The following is a 25,935-nucleotide window of genomic DNA, read 5'->3' on the forward strand; positions in this document are numbered from 1 at the left end:
GTGGGTCACACACTGACCTTTCACACTCTGGGACAGTGGGTCACACACTGACCTTTCACACTCTGGGACAGTGGGTCACACGCTGACCTTTCACACTCTGGGACAGTGGGTCACACACTGACCTTTCACACTCTGGGACAGTGGGTCACACACTGACCTTTCACACACTGGGACATTGGGTCACACGCTGACCTTTCACACTCTGGGACAGTGGGTCACACGCTGACCTTTCACACTCTGGGATAGTGGGTCACACACTGACCTTTCACACTCTGGGACAGTGGGTCACACACTGACTTTTCACACTCTGGGACAGTGGGTCACACACTGACCTTTCACACACTGGGTCACACACTGACCTTTCACACTCTGGGACACTGGGTCACACACTGACCTTTCACACTCTGGGACACTGGGTCACACACTGACCTTTCACACTCTGGGACTGTGTCACACACTGACCTTTCACACTCTGGGACTGTGTCACACACTGACCTTTCACACTCTGGGACACTGGGTCACACACTGACCTTTCACACTCTGGGACTGTGTCACACACTGACCTTTCACACACTGGGTCACACACTGACCTTTCACACTCTGGGACAGTGGGTCACACACTGACCTTTCACACTCTGGGACAGTGGGTCACACACTGACCTTTCACACTCTGGGACAGTGGGTCACACACTGACCTTTCACACTCTGGGACACGGGGTCACACACTGACCTTTCACACTCTGGGACATGATCTCTGACCCCTTCCCATGTTTCCCGGGGGGACACTCTAACGAGCTGAGCGAGATTTCTCGAAGGGACCTGACCCCCAGAACCTCAGCGCAAGGCCGCGGGGGTCTCGAAAGGTTAGTCCAAGACCAGTTTCACCGCCCAAGAGTGATCTTGGTGTGGGACTGGAGTCACGTGTAGTCCACGCGGGGTGAGGTCCGCAGCTTCCCTTCCCTGGACGACAGCGGTGAACCAATTGGGTTTTTACACAATCCATCATCTGCTCAGGTCCCAGTGTGATGCCGGTCCACAAATTAGCTGATTGTTTATTTCAGTCTGACCCTTTGCCCTGGCGGGATTTAACTCACCACCTCCGGCTTGTTGGTGCTGCACCAGAACCACTATTGATTAGATACCTGCTCTTATTGGTGTTGGTCTCTCAGTGAGAGACTGTGAGATGACCCGAACTCTGTTCCCCCACACCCCACTCCCACATCCCTCCCTCCTCTCACTGTCCGATCACCACCCTCCCGCTCACCCCTCCCTCACCCCCCTACCACTGCCCCCACTCCCACATCCCTCCCTCCTCCCACTGCCCCCCACATCCCTCCCTCACCCCACCACAACCCTCAACCCACACACCATCCGAACCCCCCAACCCCAACTGCTCCCTCACCTCCCCTCCCACCCTCCCTCACCCTCCACTCTCCCTCGCTCCCGCACCCTCACCCTCCTCCCATCCCCTCAATCCGCACCCCAACTGATCCCCCCCACTCCTATCTCCCACTGACCCATCACCACCCCACCCTCACCCCCCCCCCCACTGCCCCCCACTCCCACATTCCTCCCTCACCACCCTCAATCCGCATTCCAACCGACCCCGTCATTCCCCTCTTCCCCCCCCCAACCTCCCACTGCTCCCTCACCTACCGCCCCCCCCCCCCCCACGATTGAGGGAGGAGAGACTGTGTCCCCCTCCCACACATGGCCATCGGGGCCCAGCCCCTGGGGCTCTGAGCCCCCCCCCCCCTACCCATGGACCATCTGTCACCCATCTCTCTATCTCTCAGGATGGTGTCGGACCGCGAGCAGCCGATGTTCCGGGCCCACTCGGTGGTCTGTACGGGCGCTGAGGCCCACTTCGCACTCTGCCAGTTCGAGCTGGTGAAAGGGAACGGCACGGCCCAGTGCCCCGGAGGGATGCCAGCCGCCGTCAGCTGCATCCCCGGGCCCGCCTTCAGCAAAGGGCGCAAACGGAAGAAGCAGGCCGAGGTGAGCGAGGGGAGGGGGAGGGTGAGGGGTGGGGGAGCGAAGGGCGGACGGGGTGGGGGAGGGCAGAGGAGGAGCTGAGGGGGGAGGTGCGGGATGGGGAGCGAAGGGTGGGGGGAGCGAGGGTAGGGTGGGCAGGCGAGGGGGTGGCCTAGAGGGGTGGGGCATCAGCCAGGAGTCCCTTGGAATGGCCAAGTCTAGCAGTAACACACATGGATGGCAGATTGAGAAGCCGGTGAGCTGAGGTGGGCTGGAGTCGGGCGATGTATGGGGCTTGATCACTTTCCACCTCACTCATTCTCCACACCCTGGGTCTCCCCTCCCTCACTCTCCCCACCCTCACTCTCCCCTCCCTCACTCTCCCCAGCCTGGGTCTCCCCACCCTGGGTCTCCCCACCCTCATTCTCCCCTCTCTCACTCACTCTCCCCTCCCTCTCTCACTCTCCCCTCCCTCTCTCACTCTCCCTCACTCTCCCCTCCCTCACTCTCCCCTCCCTCACTCTCCCCTCCCTCTCTCACCCTCCCTCACTCTCCCCTCCCTCACTCTCCCCTCCCTCTCTCTCCCCTCCCTCACTCTCCCCTCCCTCACTCTCCCCTCCCTCACTCTCCCCTCCCTCACTCTCCCCTCCCTCACTCTCCCCTCCCTCACTCTCCCCTCCCTCTCTCACCCTCCCTCTCTCACCCTCCCTCACTCTCCCCTCCCTCACTCTCCCCTCCCTCACTCTCCCCTCCCTCACTCTCCCCTCCCTCACTCTCCCCTCCCTCACTCTTCCCACCCTCACTCTCCACCCCCCCCCCATTCTCTCCCCCCCCCCCCTCAGTGAGTCAGGAAGAAGGCCCACCACCACCTTCTCAGGGCACTGAGGGATGGGCGATCAATCCCAGCCTCGCCCGCACCCTGTGTTTCAGTATCTGTGGCTCAGATCTATCTTAGACCTGCAATGTGTAATGAGACAGGATTAATTAAGGATCTCATAGTAAAGGATCCTTTAGGGAAGAGTGATCATAACATGATAGAATTTCACATTCAGTTTGAGGGTGAGAAACTGGGACTGAAACTAGTGTCGTAAACTTAAATAAAGGCAGTTACAAAGGTATGAAGACAGAGTTGGCTAAAGTGGACTGGGAAAATAGATTAAAAGGTCAGACGGTAGATAAGCAGCAACATAAAGAGATATTCCATAACTCTCAACAAAGATGTATTCCAGTGAGAAAGAAAGACTCCATGAGAAGGATGAACCATCCGTGGCTAACTAAGGAAGTTAAGGATGGTGTCAAATTGAAAGAAAAGGCATACAGTGTTGCAAAGAATAATGGTTGGCCAGAAGATTGGGAAATGTTTAGAAACCAACAATGGATGATTGAAAAATTAATAAAGAGGGAGAAAATAGATTTTGAGAGTAAACTAGCAAGAAATATAAAAACAGACAGTAAAAGTTTTTACAAATATATAAAAAGAAAGAGATTAGCTAGAGTAAACGTTGGTCCCCTGGAGGATGAGACTGGGGAATTAATACTGGGAAAGAGAAATGGCAGAGACCTTGAGCAAATATTTTGTATCTGTCTTCGAGGTAGAAGACACTAAAAACATCCCAATAGTGGAGAATCAAGGGGCAAAAGGGAGGAAGGAGCTTAAAACAATCACTATCACTAGAGAAAAGGTACTAGGCAAACAAATGGGACTAAAGGCGGACAAGTCCCCTGGACCTGATGGCCTGCATCCCAGGGTCTTAAAAGAAGTGGCTGCAGAGATAGTGGAAGCATTGGTTGTAATCTACCAAAATTCCCGAGATACTGGAAAGGTCTCAGCGTATTGGAAAACCGCAAATGTAAGGCCCCTAGTCAAGAAAGGAGGGAGACAGAAATCAGGAAACTATGGACCAATTAGCCTAACATCTGTCGCTGGGAAAATGCTGGAGTAGTATCAGGACATTTAGAAAATCATAATACAATCAAGCAGAGTCAACATGATTTTATAAAGGGAAATCGTGTTTGACAAATTTATTAGAGTTCTTTGAGGATGTAACGAGCTGAGTGGATAAGGGGGAACCAGTGGATGTGGTGTATTTGGATTTTCAGAAGGCATTTGACAAGGTGCCACATAAAAGGTTACTGCACAAGATAAAAGCTCACGGGGTTGGGGGTAATATATTAGCATGGATAGAGGATTGGTTAACTAACAGAAAACAGGGAGTCGGGATAAATGGGTAATTTTCCGGTTGGCAAACAGTGACTAGTGGGGTGCCACAGGGATCGGTGCTGGGGCCTCAACTATTTACAATTTATATTAATGACTTGGATGAAGGGACCGAGTGTAATTTAGCTAAGATGGGTGGGAGAGCAAGTTGTGAGAAGGACGCAAAGAATTTACAAAGGGATAGAGACAGGCTAAGCGAGTGGGCAAACATTTGGCAAATGGAGTATAATGTGGGAAATATGAGGTTATCCACTTTGGTCGGAAGAATAGAAAAGCAGAATATTTAAATGGAGAGAGATTACAGAATGTTGCGGTACAGAGGGATCTGAGTGTCCTAACGTACATGAAAAACAAAAAGTTAGTATGCAGGTACAGCAAGTGATCAGGAAGGCAAATGGAATGTTGGCCTTTATTACAAGGGGGATAGAGTATAAAAGCAGGGAAGTCTTGCTACAACTGTACAGGGTATTGGTGAGGCCACACCTGGAGTACTGCGTGCAGTTTTGGTCTCTGTATTTAAGGAAGGATATACTAGCATTGGAGGCAGTTCAGAGAAGGTTCACAAGGTTGATTCCTGAGATGAAGGGGTTGTCATATGAAGAAAGGTTGAGCAGGTTGGGCCTATACTCTTGGAGTTTAGAGGACTGAGAGGCGATCTTATTGAAACGTCTAAGATTCTGACGGGGCTCGACAAGGTGGATGCAGAGAGGATATTTCCACTCATAGGGGAGACTAAAACTAGGGGGCATAGTTTCAGTATAAGGGGCTGCCCATTTAAAACTGAGATGAGAAATTTCTTCTCTCAGAGGGTTGTAAATCTGTGGAATTCTCTGCCCCAGAGAGCTGTGGAGGCTGGGTCATTGAATATATTTAAGACAGAGATAGACAGATTTTTGAGCGATAATGGAGTAAAGGGTTATGGGGAGAGGGCGGGGAAGTGGAGCTGAGTCTGTGATCAGATCAGCCATGATGGTATTGAATGGCGGAGCAGGCTCGAGGGGCCGTATGGCCGACTCCTGCTCCTATTTCTGATGTCTCCACTGCGTATTCTCGCTGCCTGATGCCTGTTTTGTTTCTCCCACCTGCCACCGCCCCATCACCGGTTACAGCCGGCCGTGCGTCTGAAGGCAGGTGCCAGGATCGGCGAGGGTCGAGTGGAGATTCTCAAGGACAACGAGTGGGGCACCGTGTGTGACGACCGCTGGAACGCTGTGTCCGCCAGCGTGGTGTGCCGCGAGCTCGGCTTCGGCAGCGCCAAGGAGTCCCTGACCGGGGCACGGATGGGGAAAGGTGAGCGACGAGGGTGGAGTGGGGGGGGGGGGGGGGGGAAGGGAGCGGGGGGTGGGGGGGAGGGGAGGGGAGGGTGAGCAACAGCGGAGGGAGGGGGAGGGAGTGGGGGGGAGGATGAGCGAGGGGGGAGAGGGGAGTGGGGTGGGGGGGAGGGGAGGGGAGGGTGAGCAACAGCGGAGGGAGGGGGAGGGAGGGGAGGGGAGGGTGAGCAACAGCGGAGGGAGGGGGAGGGAGGGGAGGGGAGGGTGAGCAACGGCGGGGGGGGGGTGGAGGGAGTGGGGGGGAGGATGAGCGAGGGGGGAGAGGGGAGTGGGGTGGGGGGGAGGGGAGGAGAGGGTGAGCAACAGCGGAGGGAGGGGGAGGGAGTGGGGGGGGGATGAGCGAGGGGGGAGAGGGGAGTGGGGTGGGGGGGAGGGGAGGGGAGGGTGAGCAACAGCGGAGGGAGGGGGAGGGAGTGGGGGGAGGGGGAGGGAGTGGGGGGGGATGAGCGAGGGGGGAGGGGGAGGGGGGAGGGGGGTGGGGGGGGGAGAGGAGGGTGAGCGACGGGGGGAGGGGAGGAGGGAGTGGGGGGGGTGAGCAACGGCGGGGGGGAGGTTGAGGGGGGAGGTCGAGGAGGGTGAGCAGTGAAGGGCGAAGGGGGAGGGAGTGAGGGTGAAGGTACGATGGGGAAAAAGAAGCTATGGGTGACAACCTTACCGTATCAAATCCTTTCATAGCGGAGGCTGAGGGGAGATCTGATTGAGGTGTATAAATTTATGAAGGGCCTGGATATCGTGGATAGGATGGACCTATTTCTATTAGCAGAGGGGTTAACAACTAGGTGCTATGAATTTAAAGTAATTGAGGGGAGGTTTAGAGGGGATTTGAGGGGAAATTTCTTCACCCAGAGGGTGGTGGAGGTCTGGAACTCACTGCCTGAAAGGGTGGTAGAAACCCTCACCACATTTAAACAATACTTGGATGTGCACCTGAAGTGCCGTAACCTACAGGACTACTGACCGAGAGCTGGAAAGTGGGATTAGGCTGGGTAGCTCTTGGTCGGCCAGCGCGGACATGATGGGCCGAAATGGCCTCCTTGCGTGCTGTAAATTGCGATAATTCTATGATATAATCTTAAAGACCTCTATCGGGACACCCCTTAGTCTGCTCTTTTCTACAGAAAAGAGACCCAGCCTGTTTAAAAGCAAAATACTGCGGATGCTGGAAATCTGAAATAAGAACAGCAAATGCTGAAAATACTCAGCAGGTCAGGCAGCGTCTGTGGAGAGAGAAACATGGTAAACGTTTCAGGTCGCAGACCTTTCGTCAGACCTGTTCATCCTTTCCTGATGGGTATACCCTCGTCGTTCTGGTATAATTCTAGTAATTCTTGTTTACACCATCTCCAGTGTCTCTATATCCTTTGATATGGTGAATGTAGAGAAGACGTTTCTGTTATGTATGCAACCTTAGGTAACCTGTATCATACCGCCACCAGAGGGCATACTTGTTGGAGTCCCAAGGGATCCCAGCATCCCTTGGGAGCACTATATATAAGCAGGCTTCCCATGCTGTAGCAACACTCTGGAGTTTGAATAAAGGAGCTAAGGTCACACTTACTCAAGTCTACAGTACTCAGTTACATTACTTTATTGTGAGCATAACAACTGGCGACGAGATAACGAAGAACCACGCGAAAATCCAGAGAACTGTTGGTATCCTGGAGAAGTTCTCAGAAGGTGATGATTGGGAGGCCTTCGTGGAGCGACTTGACCAATACTTCGTGGCCAATGAGCTGGAAGGGGATGAGAACGCTGCCAAACGAAGGGCGATCCTCCTCACCGCCTGTGGGGCAACAACCTCTGGCCTCATGAAGAATCTTCTAGCTCCGGGGAAACCAACAACCAAATCGTATGAAGAACTGCGTACGCCGGTCCGGGAGCACCTAAATCCGAAGGAGAGCGTTCTGATGGCAAGGTATCGATTCTACACATGTCAACGGTCTGAAGGCCAGGAAGTGGTGAGCTACGTCGCCGAACTAAGGCGCCTTGAAGGACATTGCGAATTAGATGGATTCCTTGAGCAAATGCTAAGAGACTTTTTTTGTGCTTGGCATTGGCCATGAGGTTATCCTTCGCAAACTATTGACTGTTGAAACACCGAATCTGAACAAAGCCATAATGATAGCCCAGGCATTTATATCCACCAGCGATAACACCAAACAAATTTTGCAGCACAAAGAGGTTTCGGCAAGTACTGTACACAAATTAACGTCATTCTCAGGCAGGAATGCATATGGCAGAACGTACACGCCTGCATCTGCACGACCTCAGATGACCCAGAGTCCGCATCAAACGTTAATGCGAGGCAGTTAACACCTTGTTGGCGCTGTGGAGGTGATCATCGAGCCCATCAATGCCGCTTCAAACACGATGTGTGCAAAGGCTGTGGAACAATGGGACACCTCCAGCGAATGGGCAGACGAGCTGCAAAACCTGCAAACCACCACGTTGCAGAGGAGGATCGATCCATGGCAGATCAAACTGAAATAGAGACTCGAACCGAGGAGGCAGAAGTGTACGGGGTACACACCTTCACCACGAAATGTCCACCGATCATGCTAAACATTGAACTGGACGGAATTCCAGTATCAATGGAATTGGACACGGGTGTGAATCAGTCTATAATGAGCAAAAAGGCCTTCGACAGGCTGTGGTGCAACAAGGCACACAGGCCCAAGCTTAGCCCCATTCATATCAAGCTAAGAACTTACACTAAAGAGCTGATCCGTTATTGGCAGCGCAGCAGTAAAAGTCTCCTATGACGGAAACATTGACACATAGAAAATAGGTGCAGTAGTCGGCCATTCGGCCCTTTGAGCCTGCACCACCATTCAATAAGATCATGGCTGATCATTCCCTCAGTTTATCCCATTTATCCCGACTCTCTGCTTCCTGTCTGCCAACCAGTTCTCTATCCACGGCAGTACATTACCCCAATACCGTGTGCTTTAATTTTGCACACCAATCTCTTGTGTGGGACCTTATCAAAAGCCTTTTGAAAGTCCAAATACATCACATCCACTGGTTCTCCCTTGTCCACTCTACCAGTTACATCCTCAAAAAATTCCAGAAGATTCGTCAAGCATGATTTCCCTTTCATAAATCCATGCTGACGATTGACAAGGGAGCGAAAAGCCCCAGATCGTCTCACCCTGTAAATAAGTGTACTATTGACTTTGGGAGGGAGTGATATTATGTATGCAACACTGTGTAACCTGTATCATACCGCCACCAGAGGGCCTACCTGTTGGAGTCCCAAGGGATCCCAGCATCCCTTGGGAGCACTAGATATAAGCAGGCCTCCCTCGCTGTACCAACACTCTGGAGTTTGAATAAAGGAGCGAAGGTCACACTTACTCATGTAACTGAGTACTGTAGACATCACTTTAGTATGAGCATAACAATTTCCACTTGTGGTGGCATCCAAAACTAGGGGCCATAAATCCAACAGGGAATTCAGGAGACATTCTTCACCCAGAGAGTGGTGAGAATGTGGAATTCGCTGCAACAGGGAGTGGTTGAGGCGAATAGTATCGATGTATTTAAGGGGAAGCTGGATAAACACACGAGGGAGAAAGGAACAGAAGGATGTGTTGATGGGGTGAGATGAAGAGGGGTGGGAGGTGGCTGGAGTGGAGAATAAACACCGACACGGACCGGTTGGGCCAAATGCCATATTTGTGCTGTATATTGTATGTGTTACACTGGGCGATATAGCGGGGAGTGTTACACTGGGGGATATACCGGGGAGTGTTACACTGGGCGATATACCGGGGTGTGTTACACTGGGCGATATACCGGGGTGTGTTACACTGGGCGATATACCGGGGAGTGTTACACTGCGATATACCGGGGAATGTTACACTGGTGGATATACCGGGGTGTGTTACACTGGGGGATATACCGGGGTGTGTTATACTGCGATATACCGGGGAGTGTTACACTGCGACATACTGGGGAATGTTACACTGGGGGATATACCGGGGTGTGTTACACTGGGCGATATACCGGGGAGTGTCACACTGGGGGATATACCGTGGAGTGTTACACTGGGCGATATACCGGGGAGTGTTACACTGGGCGATATACCGGGGAGTATTACACTGCGATATACCGGGGTGTGTTATACTGCGATATACCGGGGTGTGTTATACTGGGGGATATACCGGGGAGTGTTACACTGCGATATACCGGGGAGTGTTGCACTGGGGGTATACCAGGGAGTGTTACACTGGGCGATATACCAGGGAGTGTTATACTGCGATATACCGGGGAGCGTTACACTGGGCAATATACCGGGGAGTGTCACACTGGGGATATACCGAGGAGTGTTACACTGCGATATACCAGGGAATGTTACACTGGGGGATATACCGGGGTGTGTTACACTGGGGGATATACCGGGGAGTGTTGTACTGCGATATACCGGGGTGTGTTACACTGGGGGATATACCAGGGAGTGTTATACTGCGATATACCGGGGAGTGTTACACTGGGGGTATACCGGGGAGTGTTATACTGCGATATACCGGGGTGTGTTACACTGGGCGATATACCGGGGAGTGTTACACTGGGCGATATACCGGGGAATGTTACACTAGGGGATATACCGGGGTGTGCTACACTGGGGGATATACCGGGGAGTGCTACACTGGGGGATATACCGGGGAGTGTTATACTGCGAAAAACCAGGGAGCGTTACACTGGGTGATATACCGGGGAGTGTTACACTGCGATATACCGGGGAGTATTACACTGGGCGATATACCGGGGAGTGTTACACTGGGGGATATACCGGGGTGTATTACACTGCGATATACCGGGGAATGTTACACTGGGGGATATACCGGGAAGTGTTACACTGCGATATACCGGGGAGTATTACACTGGGCGATATACCGGGGAGTGTTACACTGGGGGATATACCGTGGAGTGTTACACTGGGAGATATACCGGGGAGTGTTACACTGGGGGATATACCGGGGAGTGTTATACTGCGATATACCGGGGTGTGTTACACTGAGATATATCAGGGAGTGTTACACTGGGGGATATACCGTGGTGTGTTACACTGGGGGATATACCGGGGAGTGTTACACTGCGATATACCGGGGAGCGTTACACTGGGCGATATACCGGGGAGTGTTACACTGCGATATACCGGGGAGCGTGACACTGGGCAATATACCGGGGAGTGTCACACTGGGGATATACCGAGGAGTGTTACACTGCGATATACCGGGGAATGTTACACTGGGGGATATACCGGGGAGTGCTACACTGGGCAATATATTGGGGAGTGTTAGACTGGGGGATATACCGGGGAGTGTTACACTGGGCGATATACCGGGGAGTGTTACACTGCGATATACCGGGGAATGTTACACTGGAGGATATACCGGGGAGTGTTACACTGCGATATATCAGGGAGTGTTACACTGGGGGATATACCGGGGAGTGTTACACTGCGATATACTGGGGAGTGTTACACTGCGATATACCGGGGAGTGTTACACTCGGGGATATACCGGTGAGTGTTACACTGCGATATACCGGGGAGCGTGACACTGGGCAATATACCGGGGAGTGTCACACTGGGGATATACCAAGGAGTGTTACACTGCGATATACCGGGGAATATTACACTGGGGGATATACCGGGGGTATACCGGGGAGTGTTATACTGCGATATACCGGGGTGTGTTACACTGGGGATATATCGGGGAGTGTTACACTGGGGGATATACCGGGGTGTGTTACACTGGGGGATATACCGGGGTGTGTTACACTGGGGGATATACCGGGGAGTGTTACACTGGCGGATATACTGGGGAGTGTTACACTGTGATATACCGGGAGTGTTACAGTGGGGGATATACCGGGGAGTGTTACACTGGGGGATATACCGGGGTGTGTTACACTGCGATATACTGGGGAGTGTTACACTGGGGGATATACCGGGGAATGTTACACTGCGATATACCGGGGTGTGTTACACTGGGGGATATACCGGGGTGTGTTACACTGAGGGATATACCGGGGAGTGTTACACTGGGGGATATACCGGGGAGTGTTACACTGCGATCTACCGGGGAGTATTACACTGGGCGATATACCGGGGAGTGTTACACTGCGATCTACCGGGGAGTATTACACTGGGGGATATACCGGGGTGTGTTACACTGGGCGATATACCGGGGAGTGTCACACTGGGGGATATACCGTGGAGTGTTGCACTGGGGGTATACCAGGGAGTGTTACACTGGGCGATATACCAGGGAGTGTTATACTGCGATATACCGGGGAGCGTTACACTGGGCAATATACCGGGGAGTGTCACACTGGGGATATACCGAGGAGTGTTACACTGCGATATACCAGGGAATGTTACACTGGGGGATATACCGGGGTGTGTTACACTGGGGGATATACCGGGGAGTGTTGTACTGCGATATACCGGGGTGTGTTACACTGGGGGATATACCAGGGAGTGTTATACTGCGATATACCGGGGAGTGTTACACTGGGGGTATACCGGGGAGTGTTATACTGCGATATACCGGGGTGTGTTACACTGGGCGATATACCGGGGAGTGTTACACTGGGCGATATACCGGGGAATGTTACACTAGGGGATATACCGGGGTGTGCTACACTGGGGGATATACCGGGGAGTGCTACACTGGGGGATATACCGGGGAGTGTTATACTGCGAAAAACCAGGGAGCGTTACACTGGGCGATATACCGGGAGTGTCACACTGGGGATAGACCGAGGAGTGTTACACTGCGATATACCGGGGAGTGTCACAGTGGGGGATATACCGAGGAGTGTTACACTGCGATATACCGGGGAGCGTGACACTGGGCAATATATCGGGGAGTGTTACACTGGGGGATATACCGGGGTGTGTTACACTGACGGATATACCGGGGAGTGTTATACTGCGATATACCAGGGAGTGTTACACTGAGATATATCAGGGAGTGTTACACTGGGGGATATACCGTGGTGTGTTACACTGGGGGATATACCGGGGAGTGTTACACTGCGATATACCGGGGAGCGTTACACTGGGCGATATACCGGGGAGTGTTACACTGCGATATACCGGGGAGCGTGACACTGGGCAATATACCGGGGAGTGTCACACTGGGGATATACCGAGGAGTGTTACACTGTGATATACCGGGGAATGTTACACTGGGGGATATACCGGGGAGTGCTACACTGGGCGATATATTGGGGAGTGTTAGACTGGGGGATATACCGGGGAGTGTTACACTGGGCGATATACCGGGGAGTGTTACACTGCGATATATCAGGGAATGTTACAATGGGGGATATACCAGGGAGTGTTACACTGCGATATACCGGGGAATGTTACACTGGAGGATATACCGGGGAGTGTTACACTGCGATATATCAAGGAGTGTTACAATGGGGGATATACCAGGGAGTGTTACACTGGGGGATATACCGGGGAGTGTTACACTGCGATATACCGGGGAGTGTTACACTGCGATATACCGGGGAGTGTTACACTCGGGGATATACCGGTGAGTGTTACACTGCGATATACCGGGGAGCGTGACACTGGGCAATATACCGGGGAGTGTCACACTGGGGATATACCAAGGAGTGTTACACTGCGATATACCGGGGAATATTACACTGGGGGATATACCGGGGAGTGTTATACTGCGATATACCGGGGTGTGTTACACTGGGCGATATACCGGGGAGTGTTAGACTGGGGGATATATCGGGGAGTGTTACACTGGGGGATATACCGGGGAGTGTTACACTGGGGGATATACCGGGGTGTGTTACACTGGGGGATATACCGGGGTGTGTTACACTGGGGGATATACCGGGGAGTGTTACACTGGGGGATATACCGGGAGTGTTATACTGGGTGATATACCGGGGAGTGTTACACTGCGATATACCGGGGAGTGTTACACTGGGGGATATACCGGGGACTGTTACACTGGGGGATATACCGGGGAGTGTTACACTGCGATATACCAGGGAGTGTTCGACTGGGGGATATACCGGGGAGTGTTACACTGCGATATATCAGGGAGTGTTCGACTGGGGGATATACCAGGGAGTGTTACACTGCGATATACCGGGGTGTGTTACACTGGGGGATATACCGGGGTGTGTTACACTGCGATATACTGGGGAGTGTTACACTGGGGGATATACCGGGGAATGTTACACTGCGATATACCGGGGTGTGTTACACTGGGGGATATACCGGGGAGTGTTATACTGGGTGATATACCGGGGAGTGTTACACTGCGATATACCGGGGAGTATTACACTGGGCGATATACCGGGGAGTGTTACACTGGGGGATATACCGGGGTGTATTACACTGCGATATACCGGGGAATGTTACACTGGGGGATATACCGGGAAGTGTTACACTGCGATATACCGGGGAGTATTACACTGGGCGATATACCGGGGAGTGTTACACTGGGGGATATACCGTGGAGTGTTACACTGGGAGATATACCGGGGAGTGTTACACTGGGGGATATACCGGGGAGTGTTATACTGCGATATACCGGGGTGTGTTACACTGAGATATATCAGGGAGTGTTACACTGGGGGATATACCGTGGTGTGTTACACTGGGGGATATACCGGGGAGTGTTACACTGCGATATACCGGGGAGCGTTACACTGGGCGATATACCGGGGAGTGTTACACTGCGATATACCGGGGAGCGTGACACTGGGCAATATACCGGGGAGTGTCACACTGGGGATATACCGAGGAGTGTTACACTGCGATATACCGGGGAATGTTACACTGGGGGATATACCGGGGAGTGCTACACTGGGCAATATATTGGGGAGTGTTAGACTGGGGGATATACCGGGGAGTGTTACACTGGGCGATATACCGGGGAGTGTTACACTGCGATATACCGGGGAATGTTACACTGGAGGATATACCGGGGAGTGTTACACTGCGATATATCAGGGAGTGTTACACTGGGGGATATACCGGGGAGTGTTACACTGCGATATACTGGGGAGTGTTACACTGCGATATACCGGGGAGTGTTACACTCGGGGATATACCGGTGAGTGTTACACTGCGATATACCGGGGAGCGTGACACTGGGCAATATACCGGGGAGTGTCACACTGGGGATATACCAAGGAGTGTTACACTGCGATATACCGGGGAATATTACACTGGGGGATATACCGGGGGTATACCGGGGAGTGTTATACTGCGATATACCGGGGTGTGTTACACTGGGGATATATCGGGGAGTGTTACACTGGGGGATATACCGGGGTGTGTTACACTGGGGGATATACCGGGGTGTGTTACACTGGGGGATATACCGGGGAGTGTTACACTGGCGGATATACTGGGGAGTGTTACACTGTGATATACCGGGAGTGTTACAGTGGGGGATACACTGGGGGATATACCGGGGAGTGTTACACTAGAGGATATACCGGGGAGTGTTATACTGGGTGATATACCGGGGAGTGTTACACTGCGATATACCGGGGAGTGTTACACTGGGGGATATACCGGGGACTGTTACACTGGGGGATATACCGGGGAGTGTTACACTGCGATATACCAGGGAGTGTTCGACTGGGGGATATACCGGGGAGTGTTACACTGCGATATATCAGGGAGTGTTACACTGGGGGATATACCGGGGAGTGTTACACTGCGATATACCAGGGAGTGTTCGACTGGGGGATATACCAGGGAGTGTTACACTGCGATATACCGGGGTGTGTTACACTGGGGGATATACCGGGGTGTGTTACACTGCGATATACTGGGGAGTGTTACACTGGGGGATATACCGGGGAATGTTACACTGCGATATACCGGGGTGTGTTACACTGGGGGATATACCGGGGTGTGTTACACTGAGGGATATACCGGGGAGTGTTACACTGGGGGATATACCGGGGAGTGTTACACTGCGATCTACCGGGGAGTATTACACTGGGCGATATACCGGGGAGTGTTACACGGGGGGATATACCGGGAAGTGTTACACTGCGATATACCGGGGAGTATTACACTGGGCGATATACCGGGGAGTGTTACACTGGGGGATATACCGGGGAGTGTTACACTGGGGGATATACCGGGGAGTGTTATACTGCGATATACCGGGGTGTGTTACACTGGGGGATATACCGGGGAGTGTTACACTGGGGGATATACCGGGGAGTGTTACACTGGGGGATATACCGGGGAGTATTATACTGTGATATACCAGGGAGTGTTACATTGCTGAGCTGACGTGATGCCTGTTGTAATGCCTGCGCTCAGTGCAGCTTACTCTGTGTGAGTCACTTTTCCCAGACGTGGCCTTTTCCCTGTGTTGAATGTCCTCCCATGTCTAGCCTGGCTGAACTTACAATAAACCTTCTCTTTATATACATGAGCTGTGCGTGATTTCGAAACACTCGCTACCTGGCACGCACCTCCATGGCTGCATTCCTGAGGCTGGAAAATTGATTTCATTCTTCCTGCTTCTGGAGCCCCAGTCCGTGCTGACAGCTTGTTTGCACCCCGTACTCTCCTTCATCAATTCGACCAAAAGCTCGCCGCTCATTCACTGACTCGGTCTCTGTCACAGGCCACGCTGTGAGCCAGAGGCCATGGCGAGACTGGGCTCGAGAGAAAGATAGAACTTGCATTTCTACAGCCCCTTTCACAGCCTCACGGGGCCTCAGAGTGCCCGACTGCCAGTGAAATACTTCTTGAACTGCAGTCACTGTGGGAATGCAGGAAAAACGACAGCCAAATTGCACACAGCAAACTCCCACAAACAGCAATGTGATCATCTGTTTTTGTCATGTTGCTTGAGAGATAAATATTTAAATTGTTACAGTGACGGGTGTGGGGTATATTAGTGTGTTACAGTGAGGGGTGTGGGGTATATCGGTGTTACAGTGAGGGGTGTGGGGTATATCAGTGTTGCAGTGAGGTGTGTGGGGTATATCTGATACAAGTGAGGGGTGTGGGGTATACAAGTGTGTTACAGTGAGGGGTGTGGGGTATATCAGTGTTACAGTGAGGGGTGAGGCGTATATCAGTGTGACAGTGAAGGGGTGTGGGTTATATCAGTGTTACAGTGAGGAGTGTGGGTTATATCAGTGTTACAGCGAGAGGTGTGGGGTATATCAGTGTTACAGTGAGGGGTGTGGAGTATATCAGTGTTACAGTGAGGGGTGTGGGGTATATCTGATACAGTGAGGGGTGTGGGATATATCTGATACAGTGAGAGGTGTGGGGTATATCTGATGAAGTGAGGGGTGTGGGGTATACAAGAGTGTTACAGTGAGGAGTGTGGGGTATATCAGTGTGTTACAGTGAAGGGTGTGGGGTATATCAGAGTTACAGTGAGGAGTGTGGGGTATATCAGTGTGTTACAGTGAGAGGTGTGGGGTATATCAGTGTTACAGTGACGGGTGTGGGGTATATCAGTGATACAGTGAGGGGTGTGGGGTATATCAGTGTTACAGTGAGGGGTCTGGGGTATATCAGTGTTACAGTGAGGGGTGTGGGGTATATCAGTCTTACAGTGAGGGGTGTGAGTTATATCAGTGTTACAGTGAGGGGTGTGGGGTATATCAGTGTTGCAGTGAGAGGTGTGGGGTATATCAGTCTTACAGTGAGGGGTGTGGTGTATATCAGTGTTACAGTGAGGGGTGTAGGGTATATCAGTGTTACAGTGACGGGTGTGGGGTATATCAGTGTGTTACAGTGAGGGGAGTGGGGTATATCAGTGTTACAGTGAGGGTGTGGGGTGTATCAGTGTGACAGTGAGGGGTGTGGGGTATATCCGTGTTAGAATGAGGGGTGTGGGATATATCAGTGTTACAGTGAGGGTGTGGGGTATATCAGTGTTACAGTGAGGAGTGTGTGGTAAATCAGCGTTGCAGTGAGGGGAGTGGGGTATATCAGTGTTACAGTGAGGATGTGGGGTATATCAGTGTTACAGTGAGGGGTGTGGGGTATATCAGTGTTACAGTGAGAGGTGTGGGGAATATCACTGTTACAGTGAGGGGTGTGGGGTATATCAGTGTTACAGTGAGGGGTGTGAGGTATATCAGTGTTACAGTGAGGGATGTGGGGTATATCAATGTTACAATGAGGGGTGTGGGGTATATCAGTGTTACAGTGAGGGTTGTGGGGTATAGCAGTGTGTTACAGTGAGGGGTGTGGGGTATATCAGTGTTACAGTGAGGGGTGTGTGGTATATCAGTGTGTTACAGTGAGGGGTGTGGGGTATATCAGTGTGTTACAGTGAGAGGTGTGGAGTATATCAGTGTTACAGTGGGGGGTGTGGGGTATATGTGTTACAGTGAGAGGTGTGGGTATATCAAAGTGTTACAGTGAGGGGTGTGGGGTATATCAGTGTAACAGTGAGGGGTGTGGGGTATATCAGTGTTACAGTGAGTGGTGTGGGGACCATCAGTGTTACAATGAGGGGTGTGGGGTGTATCAGTGTTACAGTGAGTGGTGAGGGGTATATCAGTGTTACAGTGAGGTGTGTGGGGTATATCAGTGTGTTACTGTGAGGAGTGTGGGGTATATCAGTGTTACGGTGAGGGGTGTGGGGTATATCAGTGTGTTACAGTGAGGTGTGTGGGGTATATCAGTGTTACAGTGAGGAGTGTGTGGTAAATCAGTGTTACAGTGAGGGGAGTGGGGTATATCAGTGTTACAGTGAGGGGTGTGGGGTATATCAGTGTTACAGTGAGGGGTGTGGGGTATATCACTGTTACAGTGAGGGGTGTGGGGTATATCAGTGTTACAGTGAGGGGTGTGAGGTATATCAGTGTTACAGTGAGGGATGTGGGGTATATCAGTGTTACAATGAGTGGTGTGGGGTATATCAGTGTTACAGTGAGAGTTGTGGGGTATATCAGTGTGTTACAGTGAGGGGTGTTGGATATATCAGTGTTACAGTGAGGGGTGTGGGGTATATCAGTGTGTTACAGTGAGGGGTGTGGGGTATATCAGTGTGTTACAGTGAGAGGTGTGGAGTATATCAGTGTTACAGTGAGGGGTGTGGGGTATATGTGTTACAGTGAGAGGTGTGGGGTATATCAAAGTGTTACAGTGAGGGGTGTGGGGTATATCAGTGTTACAGTGAGGGGTGTGGGGTATATCAGTGTTACAGTGAGTGGTGTGGGGACCATCAGTGTTACAATGAGGGGTGTGGGGTGTATCAGTGTAACAGTGAGTGGTGTGGGGTATATCAGTGTTACAGTGAGAGGTGTGGGTTATATCAGTGTTACAGTGAGGTGTGTGGGGTATATCAGTGTTACAGTGAGGGGTGTGGGATATATCAGTGTGTTACTGTGAGGAGTGTGGGGTATATCAGTGTTACGGTGAGGGGTGTGGGGTATATCAGTGTGTTACAGTGAGGTGTGTGGGGTATATCAAAGTTAAAGTGAGATGTGTGGAGTATATCAGTGTTACAGTGAGGGGTGTGGGGTATATGTGTTACAGTGAGAGGTGTGGGGTATATCAGTGTTACAGTGACGGGTGTGGGGTATATCAGTGATACAGTGAGGGGTGTGGGGTATATCAGTGTTACAGTGAGGGGTGTGAGTAATATCAGTATTACAGTGAGGGGTTGGGGGTATATCAGTATTACAATGAGAGGTCTGGGGTATATCAGTGTTACAGTGAGGGGTGTGGGGTACATCAGTTTTACAGTGAGGGGTGTGGGGTATATCAGTGTTACAGTGAGGGGTGTGGCGTATATCAGTGTTACAGTGAGGGGTGTAGGGTATATCAGTGTTACAGTGACGGGTGTGGGGTATATCAGTGTTACAGTGAGGGGTGTGGCGTATATCAATGTTACAGTGAGGGGTGTGGGGTATATCAGTGTTACAGTGAGGGGTGTGGTGTATATCAGTGTTACAGTGAGGGGTGTGGGGTATATCAGTGTTACAGTGAAGGGTGTGGGGCATATCAGTGTTACAGTGAGGGGTGTGGGGTATACAGTGTTACAGTGAGGGGTGTGCGGGTAATCAGTGTTACAGTGAGGGGTGTGGGGTATATCAGTGTTACAGTGAGGGTTGTGGGGTATATCAGTGTGTTACAGTGAGGGGTGTGGGGTATATCAGTGTTACAGTGAGGGGTGTGGGGTACTTCAGTGTGTTACAGTGAGGGGTGTGGGGTATATCAGTGTGTTACAGTGAGAGGTGTGGAGTATGTCAGTGTTACAGTGAGAGGTGTGGGTTACATCAGTGTTACAGTGAGGGGTGTGGGTACATCAGTGTTGTCGTGAGGGGTGTGGGGTATATCCGTGTTAGAATGAGGGGTGTGGGGTATATTAGTGTTACAGTGAGAAGTGTGGAGTATATCCGTGTTATAATGAGGGGTGTGGGGTACATCAGTGTTTTAATGAGGGTTGTGGGGTATATCAGTGTTACAGTGAGGGGTGTGGGGTATATCAGTGTTACAGTGAGGGGTGTGGGGTATATCAGTGTTACAGTGAGGGGTGTGGTGTATATCAGCGTTACAGTGAGGGGTGTGAGTTATATCAGTGTTACAGTGAGGAGTGTGGGGTATATCAGTGTTACAGTGAGGGATGTGGGTTATATCAGTGTTGTAATGAGGGGTGTGGGGTATATCACTGTTACAGTGAGGGGTGTGGGGTATATCAGTGTTACAGTGAGCGGTGTGGGGTATATCAGTGTGTTACAGTGAGGGGTGTGGGGTATATCAGTGTTATAGTGAGGGGTGTGGGGTATATTAGTGTTACAGTGAGGGGTGTGGGGTATATCGGTGTTGCAGTGAGGGGTGTGGGGTATATCAGTGTTACATTGAGGGTTGTGGGGTATATCAGTGTTACAGTGAGGGGTGTCAGGTATATCAGAGTTACAGTGAGGGGTGTGGGGTATATCAGTGAGAGGTGTGGAGTATATCAGTGTTACAGTGAGGGGTGTGGTGTATATCAGTGTTTCAGTGAGGGGTGTGTGGTATATCAGTGTTACAGTGAGGGGTGTGGGGTATATGTGTCACAGTGAGAGGTGTGGGGTATATCAGTGTTACAGTGAGAGGTGTGGGGTATATCAGTGTTGCAGTGAGCGGTGTGGGGTACATCAGTGTTAAAGTGAGGGTTGTGGCGTATATCAGTGTTACAGTGAGGGGTGTAGGGTATATCAGTGTTACAATGAGGGGTGTGGGGTTTATCAGTGTTCCAGTGAGGGGTGTGGGGTATATCAGTGTTACAGCGAGGGGTGTGGGGTATATCATTGTTACAGTGAGGGGTGTGGGGTATATCAGTGATACGGTGAGGGGTGTGGGATATATCAGTATGTTACAGTGAGGGGTGTGGGGTATATCAGAGTTACAGTGAGGGATGTCGGGTATATCAATGTGTTACAGTGAGAGGTGTGGAGTATGTCAGTGTTACAGTGAGAGGTGTGGGTTACATCAGTGTTACAGTGAGGGGTGTGGGGTACATCAGTGTTACAGTGAGGGGTGTGGGGTACATCCGTGTTAGAATGAGGGGTGTGGGGTACATTAGTGTTACAGTAAGAGGTGTGGGTTACATCAGTGTTACAGTGAGAGGTGTGGGTTGCATCAGTGTTCCAGTGAGGGGTGTGGGGTACATCAGTGTTGTCGTGAGGGGTGTGGGGTATATCCGTGTTAGAATGAGGGGTGTGGGGTATATTGGTGTTACAGTGAGAAGTGTGGTGTATATCCGTGTTATAATGAGGGGTGTGGGGTACATCAGTGTTGTAATGAGGGTTGTGGGGTATATCAGTGTTACAGTGAGGGGTGTGGGGTATATCAGTGTTACAGTGAGGGATGTGGGTTATATCAGTGTTGTAATGAGGGGTGTGGGGTATATCACTGTTACAGTGAGGGGTGTGGGGTATATCAGTGTTACAGTGAGCGGTGTGGGGTATGTCAGTGTTACAGTGAGGGGTGTGGGGTATATCAGTGTTACAGTGAGGGGTGTGGGGTATATCAGTGTTACAGTGAGGGGTGTGGGGTATATCAGCGTTACAGTGAGGAGTGTGAGTTATATCAGTGTTACAGTGAGGGGTGTGGGGTATATCAGTGTTGCAGTGAGGGATGTGGGTTATATCAGTGTTGTAATGAGGGGTGTGGGGTATATCACTGTTACAGTGAGGGGTGTGGGGTATATCAGTGTTACAGTGAGCGGTGTGGGGTATATCAGTGTGTTACAGTGAGGGGTGTGGGGTATATCAGTGTTATAGTGAGGGGTGTGGGGTATATTAGTGTTACAGTGAGGGGTGTGGGGTATATCGGTGTTGCAGTGAGGGGTGTGGGGTATATCAGTGTTACATTGAGGGTTGTGGGGTATATCAGTGTTACAGTGAGGGGTGTGGGGTATATCAGTGTTACAGTGAGGCGTGTGGGGTATATCAGTGTTACAGTGAGGGGTGTGCGGTATATCAGTATTGCAGTGAGAGGTGTGGGGTATATCAGTGTTACAGTGAGGGGTGTGGGGTATATCAGTGTTACAGTGAGGGGTGTGGGGTATATCAGTGTTACAGTGAGATGTGTGGGGTATATCAGTGTTAATATGAGGGGTGTGGGGTATATCAGAGTTAGAGTGAGGGGTGTGGGGTATATCAGTGTGTTACAGTGAGGGGTGTGGGGTATATCAGAGTTACAGTGAGGGATGTGGGGTATATCAGTGTGTTACAGTGAGGAGTGTGGAGTTTATCAGTGTTACAGTGAGGGGTGTGGGGTATATCAGTGTTACAGTGAGGGGTGTGGGCAAAATCTGTGTTATAATTAGGGGTGTGGGGTATATCAGTGTTACAGTGAGGGGTGTGGAGTATATCCGTGTTATAATGAGGGGTGTGGGGTACATCAGTGCTATAATGAGGGTTGTGGGGTACATCAGTGTTGCAGTGAGCAGTGTGGGGTACATCAGTGTTACAGTGAGGGGTGTGTGGTAAATCAGTGTGACAGTGAGGGGTGTGGGGTATATCAGTGTTACAGTGAGGGGTGTGGGGTATATCAGTGTTACAGTGAGGGGTTTGGGGTATATCAGTGTTACAGCGAGGGGTGTGGGGTATATCAGTGTTACAGTGAGGGGTGTGGTGTATATCAGTGTTTCAGTGAGGGGTGTGTGGTATATCAGTGTTACAGTGAGGGGTGTGGGGTATATCAGTGTGTTACAGTGAGGGGTGTCAGGTATATCAGAGTTACAGTGAGGGGTGTGGGGTATATCAGTGAGAGGTGTGGAGTATATCAGTGTTACAGTGAGGGGTGTGGTGTATATCAGTGTTTCAGTGAGGGGTGTGTCGTATATCAGTGTTACAGTGAGGGGTGTGGGGTATATGTGTCACAGTGAGAGGTGTGGGGTATATCAGTGTTACAGTGAGAGGTGTGGGGTATATCAGTGTTGCAGTGAGCGGTGTGGGGTACATCAGTGTTACAGTGAGGGTTGTGGCGTATATCAGTGTTACACTGAGGGGTGTAGGGTATATCAGTGTTACAATGAGGGGTGTGGGGTTTATCAGTGTTCCAGTGAGGGGTGTGTGGTATATCAGTGTTACAGCGAGGGGTGTGGGGTATATCATTGTTACAGTGAGGGGTGTGGGGTATATCAGTGATACGGTGAGGGGTGTGGGATATATCAGTATGTTACAGTGAGGGGTGTGGGGTATATCAGAGTTACAGTGAGGGATGTCGGGTATATCAATGTGTTACAGTGAGAGGTGTGGAGTATGTCAGTGTTACAGTGAGAGGTGTGGGTTACATCAGTGTTACAGTGAGGGGTGTGGGGTACATCAGTGTTACAGTGAGGGGTGTGGGGTACATCCGTGTTAGAATGAGGGGTGTGGGGTATATTAGTGTTACAGTAAGAGGTGTGGGTTACATCAGTGTTACAGTGAGAGGTGTGGGTTACATCAGTGTTACAGTGACGGGTGTGGGGTACATCAGTGTTGTCGTGAGGGGTGTGTGGTATATCCGTGTTAGAATGAGGGGTGTGGGGTATATTAGTGTTACAGTGAGAAGTGTGGTGTATATCCGTGTTATAATGAGGGGTGTGGGGTATATCACTGTTACAGTGAGGGGTGTGGGGTATATCAGTGTTACAGTGAGCGGTGTGGGGTATATCAGTGTTACAGTGAGGGGTGTGGGGTATATCAGTGTTACAGTGAGGGGTGTGGGGTATATCAGTATTAGAATGAGAGGTGTGGTGTATATCAGTGTTACAGTGAGGGGTGTGGGGTTTAACAGTGTTACAGTGAGCGGTGTGGTGTATATCAGTGTTACAGTGAGTGGTGTGGGGTATATCAGTGTTACAGTGAGGAGTGTGTGGTAAATCAGTGTTACAGTGAGGGGAGTGGGGTATATCAGTGTTACAGTGAGGGCGTGGGCTATATCAGTGTAACAGTGAGGGGTGTGGGGTATATCAGTGTTACGGTGAGGGGTGTGGGGTATATCAGAGTTACAGTGAGGAGTGTGTGGTAAATCAGTGTTACAGTGAGGGGTGTGGGGTATATCAGTGTTACAGTGAGGGGTGTGGGGTATATAAGTGTTACAGTGAGGGGTGTGGGGTATATCAGTGTTACAGTGAGTGGTGTGGGGTCTATCAGTGTTACAATGAGGGGTGTGGGGTATATCAGTGTGACAGTGAGGGGTGTGGGGTATATCCGTGTTAGAATGAGGGGTGTGGGGTATATCAGAGTTAGAGTGAGGGGTGTGGGGTATATCAGTGTGTTACAGTGAGGGGTGTGGGGTATATCAGAGTTACAGTGAGGGATGTGGGGTATATCAGTGTGTTACAGTGAGAAGTGTGGAGTTTATCAGTGTTACAGTGAGGGGTGTGGGGTATATCAGTGTTACAGTGAGGGGTGTGGGCAAAATCTGTGTTATAATTAGGGGTGTGGGGTATATCAGTGTTACAGTGAGGGGTGTGGAGTATATCCGTGTTATAATGAGGGGTGTGGGGTACATCAGTGCTATAATGAGGGTTGTGGGGTACATCAGTGTTGCAGTGAGCAGTGTGGGGTACATCAGTGTTACAGTGAGGGGTGTGTGGTAAATCAGTGTGACAGTGAGGGGTGTAGGGTATATCAGTGTTACAGTGAGGGGTGTGGGGTATATCAGTGTTACAGTGAGGGGTTTGGGGTATATCAGTGTTACAGCGAGGGGTGTGGGGTATATCAGTGTTACAGTGAGGGGTGTGGTGTATATCAGTGTTTCAGTGAGGGGTGTGTGGTATATCAGTGTTACAGTGAGGGGTGTGGGGTATATCAGTGTGTTACAGTGAGGGGTGTCAGGTATATCAGAGTTACAGTGAGGGGTGTGGGGTATATCAGTGAGAGGTGTGGAGTATATCAGTGTTACAGTGAGGGGTGTGGTGTATATCAGTGTTTCAGTGAGGGGTGTGTGGTATATCAGTGTTACAGTGAGGGGTGTGGGGTATATGTGTCACAGTGAGAGGTGTGGGGTATATCAGTGTTACAGTGAGAGGTGTGGGGTATATCAGTGTTGCAGTGAGCGGTGTGGGGTACATCAGTGTTACAGTGAGGGTTGTGGCGTATATTAGTGTTACAGTGAGGGGTGTAGGGTATATCAGTGTTACAATGAGGGGTGTGGGGTTTATCAGTGTTCCAGTGAGGGGTGTGTGGTATATCAGTGTTACAGCGAGGGGTGTGGGGTATATCATTGTTACAGTGAGGGGTGTGGGGTATATCAGTGATACGGTGAGGGGTGTGGGATATATCAGTATGTTACAGTGAGGGGTGTGGGGTATATCAGAGTTACAGTGAGGGATGTCGGGTATATCAATGTGTTACAGTGAGAGGTGTGGAGTATGTCAGTGTTACAGTGAGAGGTGTGGGTTACATCAGTGTTACAGTGAGGGGTGTGGGGTACATCAGTGTTACAGTGAGGGGTGTGGGGTACATCCGTGTTAGAATGAGGGGTGTGGGGTATATTAGTGTTACAGTAAGAGGTGTGGGTTACATCAGTGTTACAGTGAGAGGTGTGGGTTACATCAGTGTTACAGTGACGGGTGTGGGGTACATCAGTGTTGTCGTGAGGGGTGTGTGGTATATCCGTGTTAGAATGAGGGGTGTGGGGTATATTAGTGTTACAGTGAGAAGTGTGGTGTATATCCGTGTTATAATGAGGGGTGTGGGGTATATCACTGTTACAGTGAGGGGTGTGGGGTATATCAGTGTTACAGTGAGCGGTGTGGGGTATATCAGTGTTACAGTGAGGGGTGTGGGGTATATCAGTGTTACAGTGAGGGGTGTGGGGTATATCAGTATTAGAATGAGAGGTGTGGTGTATATCAGTGTTACAGTGAGGGGTGTGGGGTTTAACAGTGTTACAGTGAGCGGTGTGGTGTATATCAGTGTTACAGTGAGTGG

At 50.9% G+C, this 25,935-nt stretch overlaps 1 protein-coding gene across 3 annotated transcripts in view; it reads left to right on the top strand.

The window, feature by feature from the left end:
* Window positions 1-25,935, top strand: part of LOC139235573 (lysyl oxidase homolog 3B-like) — a 178,515-nt gene that overhangs the window by 61,767 nt on the left and 90,813 nt on the right. For all 3 annotated transcript variants that reach the window (XM_070866617.1, XM_070866620.1, XM_070866623.1), the window contains 2 exons: window positions 1,797-1,998; window positions 5,302-5,482. In XM_070866617.1, coding sequence (XP_070722718.1) covers window positions 1,797-1,998; window positions 5,302-5,482 — 383 coding nt within the window. The remainder of the gene's footprint in view (window positions 1-1,796; window positions 1,999-5,301; window positions 5,483-25,935) is intronic.

Source organism: Pristiophorus japonicus, chromosome 2, assembly GCF_044704955.1.
Source record: "Pristiophorus japonicus isolate sPriJap1 chromosome 2, sPriJap1.hap1, whole genome shotgun sequence".
NCBI classification, from domain to species: Eukaryota; Metazoa; Chordata; class Chondrichthyes; family Pristiophoridae; genus Pristiophorus; species Pristiophorus japonicus.